This window comes from Notechis scutatus, chromosome 3 (assembly GCF_049901735.1).
Source record: "Notechis scutatus isolate UNSWTSFEM ecotype Mainland chromosome 3, rNotScu1.2, whole genome shotgun sequence".
Taxonomy (NCBI): domain Eukaryota; kingdom Metazoa; phylum Chordata; class Lepidosauria; order Squamata; family Elapidae; genus Notechis; species Notechis scutatus.
This window is the reverse complement of record NC_142011.1, coordinates 181,317,519-181,333,603: the sequence shown is the minus strand read 5'-3', so window position 1 is coordinate 181,333,603 and position 16,085 is coordinate 181,317,519. Positions and strand designations below refer to the sequence as shown.

The window sequence follows — 16,085 nt, the reverse complement described above, 5'->3', positions numbered from 1 at the left end:
CTTTGGATCTTGGTCTGAATGATACATTGGAAACCAGGAAATGGCAACCACAGAATTATGCGACTATTACAAATTAATGGGTTAAATGCGTTTTTTTAATTCCCTGCATTATCTCTCTTAATCAAGACTGAACTTTGTGGATAGAGAAATTCAGATCTGTACACATTCTGTATTCTCTCAAAGTACAGTATGTGGGTTGTAGCATAACACATGGAACTATAACAGATGCTAGGGACTACATATATCAAAGTATCCCCTTATTTATTTTTAAAAGCCACCCAAACCTAGCATGACAGGGAAAAGGATAGATGAGAAATCTCTTTGTCAGGCTAGATTTAACATCTAGGAAAACTTCATTGGCAGAGTGAATATAATGGCTGAGTTCACTAAACTGTGATTTGTTTACTGTTGGTTGGAAATGCTGTTTGAGTGTTTACTGAACAATTCATAGTTAAATAAATTATGGTTTAATGCACTTCGCTAATATGTATTTATACATTTAAATCACTTTATGATAGGTTGTAGCATCAGGATACCAAGCAGACATTCTATGGCCCATCTTAAAAAGAACAAACAAGCTGCTTTACCACTTTTGAAGAGAAATAAAATTAGGGAAAGAGGGATTAAAAGAGTCCCGAGGTTAAAATTGTGTCATTGTTTTTGAGAGTATATTGTATAGTCATCATAATTAGGGACTCCTGTTTTCAGCCAACATACATGTAGGATGGAAACAGTTAACTGTACCAATACTTTTAAGTCTACTGAAAGGCATAGTAAGTGCTCTTACATGCATTCCCATTTATGTATCAACATGGAAGTAATAGAACATGATCAGAAAAAGGAAGCACTTTAAAAATAATATTGATTTAAAATTGAGAAAGGATATCTGCATTCTTTCTCGCTCTGATGTACCTTTATTTTACTCTTCCTGAAACAAAATGAGAAATCCTCATTTTGGAACAAAACAAAAAACACCATAGAATTGATTTGGGGAAATCATGATGAAAGAAAGGAACCCCTCCTGCCCAGCCCACATTTGTCAAGTTAAAGAAATAAAATCATGCATTCATAAAGCATCTTTTCTTCAGAGGAGCTGAAAAAAAATATTTTCCAAACTCTAACACCCTGGCCACAGGGGGATATTTTTCTTTCATTTTAACTCTTTGCTTTATTGTTTGTCCTAATCCCAGAGGATGGTTTGAGTCATTGTTTCCTTTGCTATGTTCTCTTTAAATTAATGTTGTTCTAAAATGTGTTTGCAGATCCCCCCCACCTTTGTTCTACTACCTCTCTTATTTTTGGAATGTTTTGCAATTTCTTTGATATTTTTCCTGGTGATGTTACTGAGCTTTATAGTTGGAGGATAATATTGCTCTTGATGTTTTCTCTAATACATCTTTCCTTTCCTCTGAAGCCTGGGTGAGGCACATTTCCCAATCTGGGAAAAAAATAATCCATTGGGAAGATAATGGCTTCTTTTCTTGGAAACCCGGTCAGTCTTGAGTATCATTGGAGAGACGATTTGAAACACAAGACTTCTTGGCCATCTCAAGATGGGAAGAAAGAAACAGATTGGACTTCATCAAACTGAATGAAAAGTGGTAGAAAAATGTACAGAGTTTGTACCCATTGAAAGCTGTCGTGAAGGGAATGCTTTTCCCATCTGGCACCCATCCTGCCGGTGTACCCCAAAATAAGTTTGCTGACTTCAGGGATGTCTTCCTTTCCCCCCCCTTCTGATTCTGTGGAACCCGAGAACTCACCTTATCTCTTATTCGGACCCAACTCACCTCACCCACCCCCGGTTCCTTTCTGAGGTCTTTTGTGCAGAAACGAGTAGAAAAAAATGCGTGAGGCAGCCCAGACAGGCAGCCGTGGAAACGAAGGCCTGGTATTTGTTTATTCCTGGAAAGTAGAGCGTACATTCGTGCGCAAACTCTGGGGAGCCCTTTTTTCGCCTTGGCTCCGAATCGGGACAGTAAGCGGGTGTTTCAGGAGACGCGGACCGTCAACTCGCTCCCTTCCAGCGTGCTCAAGCTTCCGCGCCAGCCACCTCTCTCTCCCCCCCTCCCTCTAGTCAGGGCCGGGCCGGGCTTGGTTGGAGAGGAGACTATGCCATCCCCACGCCGGCGACCCCTCCTCTCCTTCCTGTTGGGATCCAGGAGGAGCTTTTAAGGGCAGTCTCCTTTAAGATTTCTCCGAGGAGGCTGACTCGAGAGGAGGAGTTACGGAGATCTGCAGATGTACATTCTCGAGTGGAGGAGAGAAGGAAAAAGCACCAGAAGCGGAGAGGCTGGAGCGCAGAGAAGTGGCGGCCCAGCATCCGAGGCCTTGGCGGCAGCAGAAAAAGGAAGAGGAACAGCAGCAGCAGCAGCAGCAGGAGAAAAAAAAAAGACAACACAACACACACGCACACACACCGGAGCGGCGGCGGCGGCGGCGGCTGCTGCCGCTGGGCGAACCAGGCGTCTCGCAGGAGTCGCACCTCGGTTTGCGCGCCCAGACGGGACAAGCGAGGAAGATGAAGGAGAGCTGACCCTATTAAAGGCTGCCGCCGCTCCGCGCTTGGAAGTGAAGGGTCGAGTCCCTCTTCTCCTCCTCTCCCCCCCCAATATTCCCACCTCCGTGGGTGAACCTGCATCTAACCGTCCCTCGCCAGCTTTGGGCTCTATTATCCTTATTCTTTTTTAGCACAACAAAACGTCGCGTGCGCGCGTTCTGTTTTTGTTTGGGTCTCCGAAAGGGGGGGAAGGAGGAGGAGGAGGAGGGGGGGAGAAAGCAGCGGCCAGAGAAAAGGAGCTTTCTCTCTTCCTTCTCCATTGAAGCACATAGTCCACTATGATCTTACTCGCCTTCAGCACTGCAAGTCGGGGGGATATCGTGCATCGGTCCAGGGTCCTCTTCTTGCAAGCCTTGCTTTGGATTTTATGTGCCACCGGATGCCGAGCAGAGCAGTATTTTAATGTAGAGGTAAGGTCGGGGGCGATGTGCCTGCTTGTGTTTCCTTTCTTCCGGCGTTGCTGCGCGCGTCGCTTCGGTGCAAACCATACCAAGCCAGCCCTTGCTTCCCAGAGACGGAGCAGCCAGGACGTTTGCCTTCTCCCTGAGAGTTGCCCGTCTCAGCTAGGCGATCCCGTTATCCCCGGCGGCAGAGAGCTGGGATGCCGGGCGCGCTCAAAGCGCACCATTGTGCCGAGAGAGGTGGGAGTGGGCAACGGCGCGCTCACTCGGGCGCAGCCAACTTGACTGGCGGCGGCGGCGGCGGCGTAAAAGGGACCGGTGGACGTCCGTCACTGGGCTCGTCGCGATCGGAGTACATAAAGGAACCTAGGATGTCATATTGCTGACTCTCTCTCGGAGTGGCCTCTTTGCAAAAATAAAAAATAAAAAAAATAAAAAAAGACAAACGGTAGGGTGCGAACAAGCTGGAGAGGAAATTGCCATTGTTTCAGTACAGCCGGGTTTCTTTTGTCATTGCCTGGGGTGGCTAAACTTGGGCTGAAAAAAACCTTTTTTTCTTTTTCTTTCCGGGCAGCTACAAACTTGGAAATAGAAGAGGTGGAGTTAGCTAAAACGTGGAAAGGTGAACCAGATGCAGAGTAGATTTGTTGTGGGTTTTGTTTCCACTTCCACCCCCCCACTCCCAGTGGTGTTTTGGCTTCTCAGCCCTACTCTTTAAGGTTTCTTGATTTGGTTGTGCTTTCTATTGGACCAGGATTTTATCTTGCAAGTCTTTTTCAAAAGAGAAGCCCCACTTAGCTTTGTAGAATGATTTCTCAGGCGTTGTTTGCTTTAAATTTTTATCCCGTATTAACTTAATATGATTTATTTCTCCCTTCCCTGCCTTCTTTTGTCATTTAGTCTGCGCAATTAAGTATAAAATATTCCCCCCTTATCTCCCCTGAAGTTGGATCCATTTCCAGTGGCAACTGGCTAATTATACGTGATGGTTCTGCATTGACTCAATTCCTTTAGTTCCAACCATCTTTCATCTTTTCTAGCCGCTGTTCTTGGCAGAGAAGTTCAAGGAGGCTTCACATCCTACATAGCCTCTATTTCTGTCTGAGACTCACTGTGTTTCACATTACATACCCACAATTACTTACGTTTTGACCCCAAAGCACTTTAAAACCTAAGATTACTCTTTTGCATATCTGATGTCTGTTCCCACCCTTACTTATTGCTTTAGCTTTCACAATCTCGTACTTTTTAAAACAAAAAAGACAACACTGTTACATCTGATGAACTTGTTTTTAACCATTTATTATCAACTCTATTTTGTGAAGTATGTTTTTTCCCCCTTCAATTCCTGATCTTGGTTATATGATATTTAACAATATATCTTGATTGTTTTGATTAGATTTTCTTATAAACTTACTGGATTTTTTTTGTATTGATTGTTTTCCCCTTTCTTCCCCATCCATTCTAATATGATCTCATGAGATCAAGCAGTAAACCATTTGGAACAAAAAATGCATCTTTTTAAATGTCTTACAGTGGCAGATACCTTTGGCGTAACTCTGCTCACCATTATCAGGATTGACACTAGTTAGTTAAACTTCCCCTTCTTTACTCTTATTCTACCAATAAGGAGCACAGGAGACTCCCAATAAGGTCTTGCTGTAGTAGGAGCACTGTCATGTAGGAAAGCCCTTTTAGGTCTAGACATTTTCTCTCTTACTATTGGAGTTGCTGGCCAACAGACTGCTCTGCAGGAAATAGGCCAGCAGCAGATGGTACTAGGACACGAGGAGTGGAACTAGTTTAATCTGTTTGGAACATAGGAAGAGGCCAGCATAATCAATGAGAAGGAAAGGAAGAAAAGTCAACATAGGGCTAGAGCAGGGTCCCCAACCGCCGGTCCGCGGACCGGTTACCGGGCCGAACAAGCCTTACCGGGCCGCTGGTTGCTGGCGCCCGCCATCTTTTTGGTAAAAAAGCAATTTTTCGTCAAAAGATGGCGGCGCTTGAGCGCTGGTGAGCTTTCCGGTAGAAAGCCATTTCTACCAAAAGCTCACCAGAAGCGCTGGCGCTAATTTGACGAAAAATCACTTCCGTGACGCCACCGGAAGTGATTTTTCACAAAAAGATGGCGGCGCCCAGCTGACGCGGAACCGGGCGCGGCGCCAGCTGACGCCGGAACCGGGCGGCGTCGAAAAGGTTGGGGATCCCTGGGCTAGAGGGCAAAAAGAAGTGAAGTCGAAGAAGTTTTCTGCCTGTGTTTTGCTTAATAGTGGCATACTCATCAAAACTCTGTATAAATGAAATTGAGAATTCATAAACCTCAAACAGTAAGGATAATTAACATATGTGGACTTTTGCATAATGATATCAGTAAATGTCTATGAAGATTCTCAGTCATCCAGGGCATGGTTGTACCAAAGGTGCTTTTTTTTTTTTCCAAGAGGCAACTACTTTCTGTTTTTTCTTCAGAACTGAAGAAGCTTCTTGGATTGGAAGCAAAACATCTTCAAAGAAAAAGCAGAAAGTCCAGTTGCCTCTGGAAAAAAGCACCTTTGGGCAATAATATCAGTATTACAGTAAAGCAGGAATCTTCAAACTTGACAGCTTTAAGACTTGTGAACTGCAACTCCCAGAATTCCTCCTCCAGTCATGTTAGCTCAGGAATTCTGGGAGTTGAAGTCCACAAGTCTTAAACTTGCTAACTTTGAAGACCCTTGCAGTAAAGCAATGCAGATATGGAAAACATTTCCAATTCCTAGATGTCAATACATTTTGCTTAGTGACCGTTCAAAGTTACAGTGGCACTGACAAAAGTGTCTTATGACCAGTTTTCACACTTATGACCTTTGTAGCATCCCCAGGAGCATATGATCAAATTCAGATGCTTGGCAACCGACTCACATTTATGATGGTTGCAGTGTTCCAGTGTCATGTGATCACCTTTTGAGACCTAACAAGCACAGTCAATGGGGAAGCCAGATTCACTTAACAACCATGTTACTAATTTAACAATGGCAGTGATTCACTTAACAAACATGGCAACAAAACTCGTAAAATGGGGCAAAACTCACTTAACATATGTCTTGCTTAGCAACATACATTTTGGACTCAATCATGGTCGTACGTTGTACTACAAGAGCCTCCTAGGGACCAGTTGGTTGGGATTTACTCAGATTTTAATCTCCCTGTCATTCTGCCAGAGCAGAGAGTAATGCAGATCTGGTGGCCTAGAGGTAGAGCTCTTGTCTCACAATCAGGAGGCTGTGAGTTCGATCCTAGATAAAGGCTAATATTTGGAGTAGACTCCTGCTTGAGCAGGGGGTTGGACTAGATGACCTCCATGGTCCCTTCCAACTCTTGTTATTCCATGATACTGTCAAACTATTTACTAAGATTGTATCACGATTATTATTCTGTGATGTCTTACCCATCTTCTGCTTGGTTCCTGTTACTGTGCTGCAAGAACATTAATTTTCATTTATGCTTCAGTAAGACTGAGAGTTTTTCAATTGCAATTTGTCATAAACTGGAGCTGCTATGTCACAATGGCAAAGGGAATGTGAGGCTAAGAACTTGGCAGTGTGGTGGTGACACTGTGCCATGTATTTCTCTGTGTCAGCACCAAACCCATAAAACTCTGAGCAAGGACAGTAAATTACTTAAAAACCATCCATACTTGAGCACAGCAAATTTTGTTCCAGAAGCCATTTCAGTTAATACAAAAATGAGAGGATTGCTATCCACTGAAATCCTTTGGGGTCGGCATTATGGCTACTGAATGCCTAGTCTAGATAAATGGATTTTAATCTCATTGTGGCCAGTCTTTGGCATAAGTCTATTTATACCAAGGTTTGAACTTTTTTTGCAGTACTTAAAAATACTGAAACTGCACGTGTGTGGCAGTTGTTTGACATTTTGTAAGCTACACAGTTTTAATACAACTTTAAGAAAGTGCATTGCAAATTGTATATAACACGTATTATTTGAATTTCTATGTCATGGGAAGCAAACAGTATTGGCAGATTAGGGTGGAAGAGGGTTACATATCACCGTTTCCTTTGCAGTCCTGCCACACCCTCAACCCACTGTTACCCAGAGATTCCTGAATTGGGTGAGATTTGACAAACTTGATTCCTGAAGATTCAGAGAAGGAATCTTCTGTCACTTATCTATAAGCCTATTCTTGTACAAACCAAACCTTGTTTTGTTCATTTTGCTAGTGCTGGTAGCCCTGAACTTAGCAACAGTTCATTAAGTGACCATTTGAATTTACGACGGCACTGAAAAAAGTGACATCCATTTTTCACACTTATGACCATGGCAGCATTCCCATGATCATGTGATTTACATTCAAATGCTCGACAACTGGTTCATATTTATGATGGTTGCAATGTCATATTATCTTTTGTGACTTTCTGCCAAGCAAAGCCAGGTTCACTTAACAAACGTGTTACTAATTTAACAACTGCAGTTGATTCACTTAACAAATGTGGCAAGAAAAGTCGTAAAATGGGGCAAAACTCATTTAACAAAGTTCTCACTTAGCAACATAAATTTTGGGTTCAATTGTGGTCATAAGTCAAGAACTGCCTGTATTGAATTTTTAACCTACCTAGAAATCTGCTTGTAAGAAAAAATCAACATGAAACATTCAGTAGGTTTCTTTTTGAATCTTATCTGAGTATCATATCTATCTATCTATCTATCTATCTATCTATCTATCTATCTATCTATCTATCTATCTATCTATCTATCTATCTATTAAATTTATATGCCTCCCATCCCAGTCTGCAAAGCAACTTTAAGTATAGCTAAATAAGACCACAAAGAATATAAATATTAATAGCAGCCAGGCAATCCCCAAGGTATTTAAAGGGACAGATAATTGCCAGATAAACTACAGATAAAATTTAGTTTCCACAAACGGAGTGGCATATAACTGGAAGTAATTTAAATAAACTCCTCAATAGATTCATAACTATGAGGACATCAGTTATGTATGCATAACTATGTTTTTACTTATACCTATTATCTTGTAAGCAATTGACAAATAAAAAAAAATTCCACAAACACTATGGAAGTTTTGTAAAACAATATAGTTGCTTTGATATAGGTTATCATCAAACATTATAAGTATTGAACTGTTGGTTTTCTTGCCCACAAATGTATCTCTATTTATTTAGAAGTATTAGATCTATATGCCATGTGTCAAAGTCAGATCTATTGGAGTTCATCAACAAATCTGTTTTGTGCACATACTGTAGCAGCTACATAGTGTATCAAAGAGGCAACAAAGTTCTGCTTACTTTATGTGCATGCAGGGGTGGCATTCAGCCGGTTTGGACCGGTTCAAACGAACTGGATTTAAATTTACATCTGGTTCGCCGAACCGGTAGTTGAACTGACCGGCTGGCCCTGCCCATCCTCCTTTCCCAGGAGTCTCCACGTGGCCTGTTTTGAATGCAGGTTAAGTGCAGGGTCTGTGTGGAAGCTCTGAGAGGGCGAAAAATGGCCCTCCCAGAAGTTCAGGAAGTCCAAAACGGCCTGTTTCCGGCTTCCGGAGGGCCTCTGGAGCCCGGGAGAGGCCATTTCCCCCTTCCCGGAGGCCCAAGGGAAGCCTCCGGAGCCTGGCGAGTGAAAAAATGAGCCTCTTGGGAGTTCTGGTAGACCACGCCCACCATGGCAATGCCCACCTAGCAACCAGGCAGGTAAGCGGTTGCTGGGATTTTTGAATTACACCCCTGGGCGCATGGTATTATTTCCCCATTTTGGATTAACTGTGCTCTCAGCTTGCCGATTAAGACACCGATAAGTATATCTAGATGCTTATTTCATTTGGTTACGTTCACCTGCTTTGCTGAATATAACTGAAATAGCATGAGAACCTAATATCACACAGTAGACTGGGATTTCTAACTGTATTACTCCGTTAGAACAAAGAAGGTCAAGAGTCCATGTCAGTATAAGAAGTAATTAATGGTTTTAACAATTGCACCAAATGTTCAGGAACATATATGTGTTCATTGTTATAGATCAGTATATCTTGTTCTTTTTTTAAAAAAAAATACCTCTGCTATTCGTGAATAATTCAGCAGAAGTGAGTATGCTTAGAATATAGAAGATTTTAGATTCAATAGTTGGCTTGGAAAAGCTTCTTCCTGCAGTTCCAGAAGGTTAGATATTCAGTGTTGAAAATGCTGGGATGAGTGGATTAGTAGAGTAATGGTCTGAACTAGCATTGACAGTTTCCTTCAGTTCTCCCTTCTTGTTAATGCTAAAATAATACAGTATATTGAAGTTGCTGGTTTATTTTATAGGATTGCAAATAAATCCACAATGGTTACTAGCTTGTTAACAATTCATGACTTAAAAAAAAATCAATTTTAATACAATGTTCTTGTGTAGAGATGATGCCTATGGAATACAAGGTGATGATCAGTCACTTGCAAGCCTTTTGCTTTTACCAGAATATTATAAGTACAAGAAACCGTGTCTATGAAATACAAGTGCTAAAAATCAGAATAATGTGAATGAAGCTATTACAGCTGTGCAAAACATCTGAAAGAGGTGATTCTCAAAGTGTTAATGCAAATGAAACACCTCTTGTTGAAGTGTGTAAGCAACTACAAGGCTTGAATGGCTGCTTTGGAAATGTCCTTTTGCTACGTGATATGCTGCATGAAGTGATGTATTCTACCAGGATCTCTCTATGGGAGATGGGCAGTTCAGAAATGAAAAATTAATAAAATAAAATCAATAAATGCATATGTAGACAGTTGGGAACAGCTTTTGAAGTATCTCTGGGGCGCTTTGCAAAGGATGGGCTGCTTTACAGGTATTCCTCGATTTACAACAGCACTAAAAAAAGTGACTGATGACTGTTTTTCACCCTTATCTTTGTTGCAGCATTCCCATGGTTACATGATCAAAAGTCAGATGTTTGGCAACTGACTTGCATTTATGATGGTTGCCATGTCCCAGGATCATGTGATCACTTTTTTTGCAAGCTTCTGACAAGAAATGGGGATTCAGCTTAACAACTGTGGCAAGAAAGGTCATTAAAGGGGGAAAAAATCAACAACTGCCTCACTTGGCAAAATAGAAATTTTGAGCTCAATTGTGATCGTAAGTCAAGGACTACCCGTAGTGCCAGTTTTGAACCAAGAAAGGACTTCTTTCAAATGGTTTGCGCAGCTCCAGAATCCTCGTCAGTCTTTTGTAATTTCTAGCTTTCAAAAAGTTTTGGAAGATAATGCCCATTCCTAACACATATGGAAGTTGGGAGAATAGAGGGCAGAGGGTGTGATCTTTGGGATGAAGAAATAATTGAAAATGAAAAAAAGTTTGGCTATGTTAAGCCTGTAAAATCTAGGGCCCTCGAAGATATTCCCCCCCCCCCCCCCCCCCCCCCCCCCCCCCCCCCCCCCCCCCCCCCCCCCCCCCCCCCCCCCCCCCCCCCCCCCCCCCCCCCCCCCCCCCCCCCCCCCCCCCCCCCCCCCCCCCCCCCCCCCCCCCCCCCCCCCCCCCCCCCCCCCCCCCCCCCCCCCCCCCCCCCCCCCCCCCCCCCCCCCCCCCCCCCCCCCCCCCCCCCCCCCCCCCCCCCCCCCCCCCCCCCCCCCCCCCCCCCCCCCCCCCCCCCCCCCCCCCCCCCCCCCCCCCCCCCCCCCCCCCCCCCCCCCCCCCCCCCCCCCCCCCCCCCCCCCCCCCCCCTTCGGGGTGACCAAAACTTTCCACTTGTAGATGAGTCTAGTTGAAACCTTGTTTATATTTTATTTTCCAATGCCAATTTGTTTCATTCAGCTTTGTCTATATATCCATGACTAAAACATGGTAGAAAGGATTCAGGAAGGTTTTTATCAGTACATGTAGTCCTCAACTTACAACAGTTCATTTAGTGACTGTTCAAAGTTACAATGGAACTGAAAATAGTGACTTACGACCATCTTTCCCACTTACAACCCTTGCAGAATCCCCATGGTCACATAATCAAAATTCAGATGCTCGGCAACAGGTTCATATTTATGATAGTTTTAGTGTTTAGGGGTTATGTGATCACCTTTTGTGACCTGAGAAGCATAGTAAACGGGGAAGCCAGATTCGTTTAACAACTGTGTTACTAACATAACGACTACAGTGATTCGCTTAACAAGAAAGATTGTAAAATGGGGTAAAACTCACATAACAATTGTCTTGCTTAGCCACAGAAATTTTGGACTCAATTGTGGTTGTTAAGTCAAAGTAGTCTTGTATTAAATTACTAATAAAATTAGTATTAATACCATTAAAAGGAGCACATAACCATAAACATTGCCTATTATGAAATAAATCACAGTAGAATCTAAACCTGAGAAATACAGAATGTAGAGTGCCCTTTTCAACAATAGCTGCAGATCTCTTCATTTTTCTACTGTTAACACACCACAGAATTAGTGGTCTTCTGTCACTGAATTGTTACATATGACCTTTCTGTTTCTCTCTACTTGATATCTAGTTCCTGTTCATAGTTCTCTGAAAATAATATACTTTTCAAAGATTTAATGTGGAAAATTATTTCACCTGGAAAAAAGTTGGAGCACAGTTTGTTAGAACTAAATCTTATTCAATTAAGTGCAATTTAATTCTGAGTACATGTGAAAAGAATTGAGTTCTTTATGTTGTTCAAATTGATATTTCTAGAGTAGCAAGTGTTTTTTTAAAAAAACTGATTTTTTTTAGTTTTATTTTTGATTGGAAGTATTGAAATATCATAAACAGACTTCATTAAAACAAATGAGAAAAGCACCCTGGTAAAATTATATATGCAAAATATGGAAAACTGTAGTTTATATAATTTATAGGAGAGGATTGGACATAAGAGATTTTCTAGAATATTTTTGTGTGATCTCAATGGATTACCCAGCTTTATGGTACCAGGAGTCATAACTATACATTAAATAACAAAAAAGTGTCATATATTTCAGGTTATTGGATTTGGGAAAGACTTTGGGGAAACGATCAAAGCAGATTTATGTGTAAAAAGGACTGCAAGATTAGCACAAGGCTATTTTTGATGTGGTTTTTCCATGTAAAAAAGAAAATCAATATTTATTGGCTACTTATGTGGATAGTTTTCTGGAATAGAATTCTAACAGATTATAGCCATAGTCTGACTTGTAGACAGTGCCAACTCAATATTACATTGACTGATGATATCATCACCCATCAATATGCAGGTTAGACTTCTTAGAATGATTTGGAAGAAGAGGCAGCAATGACAACCTCTAAATTTTGGCACTATACGCCAAGGCCTACTCAGCCTTAGCTTAAAGCTGGCCCTGTTGTTAGGGATACAGTAGTTTTGTTAAGTGACTTTTTAAAGTGAAAGCAGGTTGGTAACAGAATAAAGGCTTCTGTGAAATATTCATAAAATACTTCATTATTTATAAAACAAGGGCAAATAAGCAATTGGGAAACCATGCTAATTTAAACTAAAACAAATCTTATTTCTGACACAGAAGCAATTCTTTTGAGAATTATTCAAAATTTCAGAGCATCCTGGTCTTGTCAGCCTGGATTTTTAAAAGCTCATTTACAATTTGATACATCTTGTTTATTTGTTAAACACATTCATAACTTGCTGAATCAACCTGGACTCCCATGTTTATTTCTAAATCATTGCCCTCAGTGAGGATTAATTCCAGGGAAGCATTTTTTTTTAAAGTTACAAGGTTGGAAAACAGATATAGACTCAAAAGATAGATGCAAAATGAATTGCTGTTTGATCCTTTTTATAATCAAAGATTGTTTGTTGGACCTCATTTTGTACTGAACCAATAAAGTAATTCTTCAAAACAATTCATATGAGACTCTGGTTTGCAAGGAAAGAAGAGGGACAATATAATAAAATAGTTTACAAAAACTGATGGCCATTACAGATGGTAGATTTTGCAGTTGTTCTAAGACTGCTTATATAGATACGTTCTGAATTGGACATTTCTGCTAACACTGAATTATTGTAATTTTGAATGTTACGTTTTAACATCTTCAATAAACAACCTAAGGTAAAAAAAATGTTATCCTTTTTGAAAACTTTCTTGTATTTGATAGCAGTGTTGTCCTCAAGCAAATGGTTCTAGATTCCTTTAAAATTTTCAATGGTTTGATGGCTCAAGGATCATGATTTTGGGGGAAGGGGTTAGTAACTGTATTACAAATATCTAGTCACATATTTATTACAAAGAGGAGCATCAGAGTACTGGTACTATTCACCTTCACTGGGCTTGTCAGAAGAAGAGGCCAAAAATGTCTTTGAATGGTTTGCCAAAATTGTTTTAAAATGGTCCAATTAAGATGAACAAATGAACAGAACAGATGTTCTCAAAAAGTTCTGCAAGCTGCACCATTGGAAATATCATAGTTTCATAGCATGTTTGGAGTGATAACAAGGATTAAGCTAATAACAAAATACAATGAATATTGTATACTTGTGTGTGTGTGTGTATGTATCTGTATACACACACAGTATATATTTAGATAGATAGATAGATAGATAGATAGATAGATAGATAGATAGATAGATAGATAGATAGATAGATAGATAGATAGATAGATAGATAGATAGATAGATAGACAGATAGACAGATAGACATACATAAATAGAATGTGACTCATTTAGATCCTGCCTCAGTTAGTGACTGTTTGCAGTTATTAACAGTGATTAAAAATGATATGACCCCAAATAAGACCATAGTAACCTCTTTAACTGATGTTGCCCATTCCAATTGTTGCTAAAGAAGAGTATCAATACACACACACACATATACACACATGTATGTTTGTGTATGTGTATTTTGGACTTAATGAATAGAAGTAATTTATAAAAGCAAAGATAATTGAAATTTGATTTGTTAACAAAATTCGTATAACTAATTAAAATACAAAAATATTTTTGACATTACTTTTGTCAATAACCTGTATCAATACAGATTTATTTTGTTGTCATGTTTTATTCCAGCTGCTATTAAAAGCCATTACTTTTAGAAAACATGAAAAGTTTTCCTTTAAATGTTATCACATGCTACTTTCCATAAACCTGGCGGTTTAAATTTTGTTTAAAAAGCACAATCATAATATCTGCAAGACTAAAAGTACTCTGAAAAAAATAATCTGTCATACTACCCTGTTTCTCCAACAATACGGCCTCCCCCAATAGGAAGTCCCAGCATGTTTTATAGGCATGAAATGAAATTAAGCCCCTCCCCCCAAATTAAGGCCTATGTTAAAACATGCTAAATGGGGGGGAATGGTGGGGGGGCTTGCCGTAAGGAAGTACTTTTGTTGCACACCCGGATATGGTGCTGCCTGCGTTGACCCCGATACGAAGTGCCCCACCAATGCCGAGGTCAACATCCAAGCCGTCGCCGCCCACCCACCCAAAGATGCAAGGGGGGGGGAATTAAGTCACCCCCGAAAAGACGGCCTAGCCATTTTTTCGGGGCTCAAAAAAAAAATAAGACCCGGCCTTATTATATGAGAAACACGGTACTGCCATACTGCCACTTTGTGACAGATACAAACTTAACCCTCTTATCCAGGGGTGTCAGACTCGCTTTCATTGAGGGATGCATCAGGGTTGTGTTTAACTTTGTGGGGGCCAGGAGGGTGTAGCCAGAGGGAGTGACCAGCTCAACGTCACTCATAGAGGTTCCATTTTCGGCCGCAATGGCCTCCTACAGTCCTCTGCCAGTGAAAATAGAGCATGGGAGGGCCTCAAGTGGCCTTCCCAAGCTCTGTTTTCTCTGGCAGAGGCACCGCGGGCGGGTAATTCGCTGTTTCCAGGGTTGGCTAGATCTAAGCACTCTGTGGTCTGGATGTGGCCTGCGGGCCTTGAGTTTGACACCCCTGCTCTAATCAATCCCTATTTAATCCACAGCCAACAGGGATGAGAATGTACAAGAGACAGGAGTTTGCTGAGGTGGCTGGTTCTTGATTGCTGGGAGCTATTTCTTGAAGACAGAAAAAATATGCTTCCCTTTCTAGAAGAGCAACATTGCTACATAAAGAATCTTGGGTGGCTGTGTGAAGGTTGATTGTGGGGAAGGATATTTTGGCTATTTGCCATTTTTCAAGCTGGGTTGATCCAAACAGCTCAATATAAATGTAGGCATGTATTGGCATAGCTAGTAGCAGTGTCTATGGAGATTCTCAGTCATCCATTATTGTCCCAAAGGTGCTTTTCAAGAGGCAACTGGACTTTCTTGTTTCTCTTTGAAGATGTTTCGCTTCTCATCTAAGAAGCTGCTTCAGTTCACCATCCAACTGTTAAGCAAGACAGTTGTTAAGGCAGTTTTGTCCCTTCTTATGGCCTTTCTTGCCATAGTATTCAGTGAATCACTGCAGCTGTTAATGGTTGTTAAATGAATCTGGCTTTTCATTGACTTTGCTTGTCAGAAGGTCACACAAGGTGATCTCATGGGCCCCAGCACACGGCAACTGTCATAGATGATTCAGATGCCAAGCATCTGAATTTTGATTTGTAACTTCATGCAGTCAGAATTAAGTTTTTATATATTAAAATGCCATAAAAACTTACCAGCTCATTCAATATTACAAGATTTGGGTGAAAATTCCAAGCATGTTATGGCATTCTTAAAATGAGATTATAATGTGACATTGCATTTCCTTTCCCTAATCCACTAAGTTTGGTGACATTATATGCCACAACTTTATTTCAAGTGAGCTAAACATCTATAGGCCGATTACAATGTAGTTTACCTAAAACAAAACAAAACCCAAACCCAGTTTTAGTTATGATTCTTGATTATATTAAAGAATACATGTCTGTTCATTGTGTTCCTCAATCAAATGGATGGTGTCAATTAGAACACTTTAAAAGAAGTGGTTTCAAAAATGCTTTTATGTTGCTTCTCTAGCAACCCCTAGTTGCATTCTTCCTCTCTGGTTCCTTTACTCTGGCATGGCTACTTTAGAAAAGATGCAGCAGCAATTGCCATTCTAAGCAACTAGTAATTAAAACATGCAAATGATCGCTGACTTCATTTCCCCTTGGGGAAGGTGACAACCTACTTGCAGGTTTCTGTAATGCTTTGGTTGGATTTTCTTCCTTAGAATGTTTTCTTAAA

General features: G+C 41.0%; 1 protein-coding gene across 2 annotated transcripts in view; it reads left to right on the top strand.

Annotated features, from left to right (window-relative positions):
* Nucleotides 1-16,085, top strand: part of MMP16 (matrix metallopeptidase 16) — a 178,141-nt gene that overhangs the window by 20,263 nt on the left and 141,793 nt on the right. Inside the window, exon 1 of one of the 2 annotated variants that reach the window (XM_026689105.2) lies at nt 2,190-2,970. The exons of the other annotated variant lie outside the window; for it this stretch is intronic. Coding sequence (XP_026544890.1) covers nt 2,839-2,970 — 132 coding nt within the window. The 5' untranslated portion in view covers nt 2,190-2,838. Of the gene's footprint in view, nt 1-2,189; nt 2,971-16,085 lie in introns of those variants that run through there. 2 annotated transcript variants of the gene reach the window in all.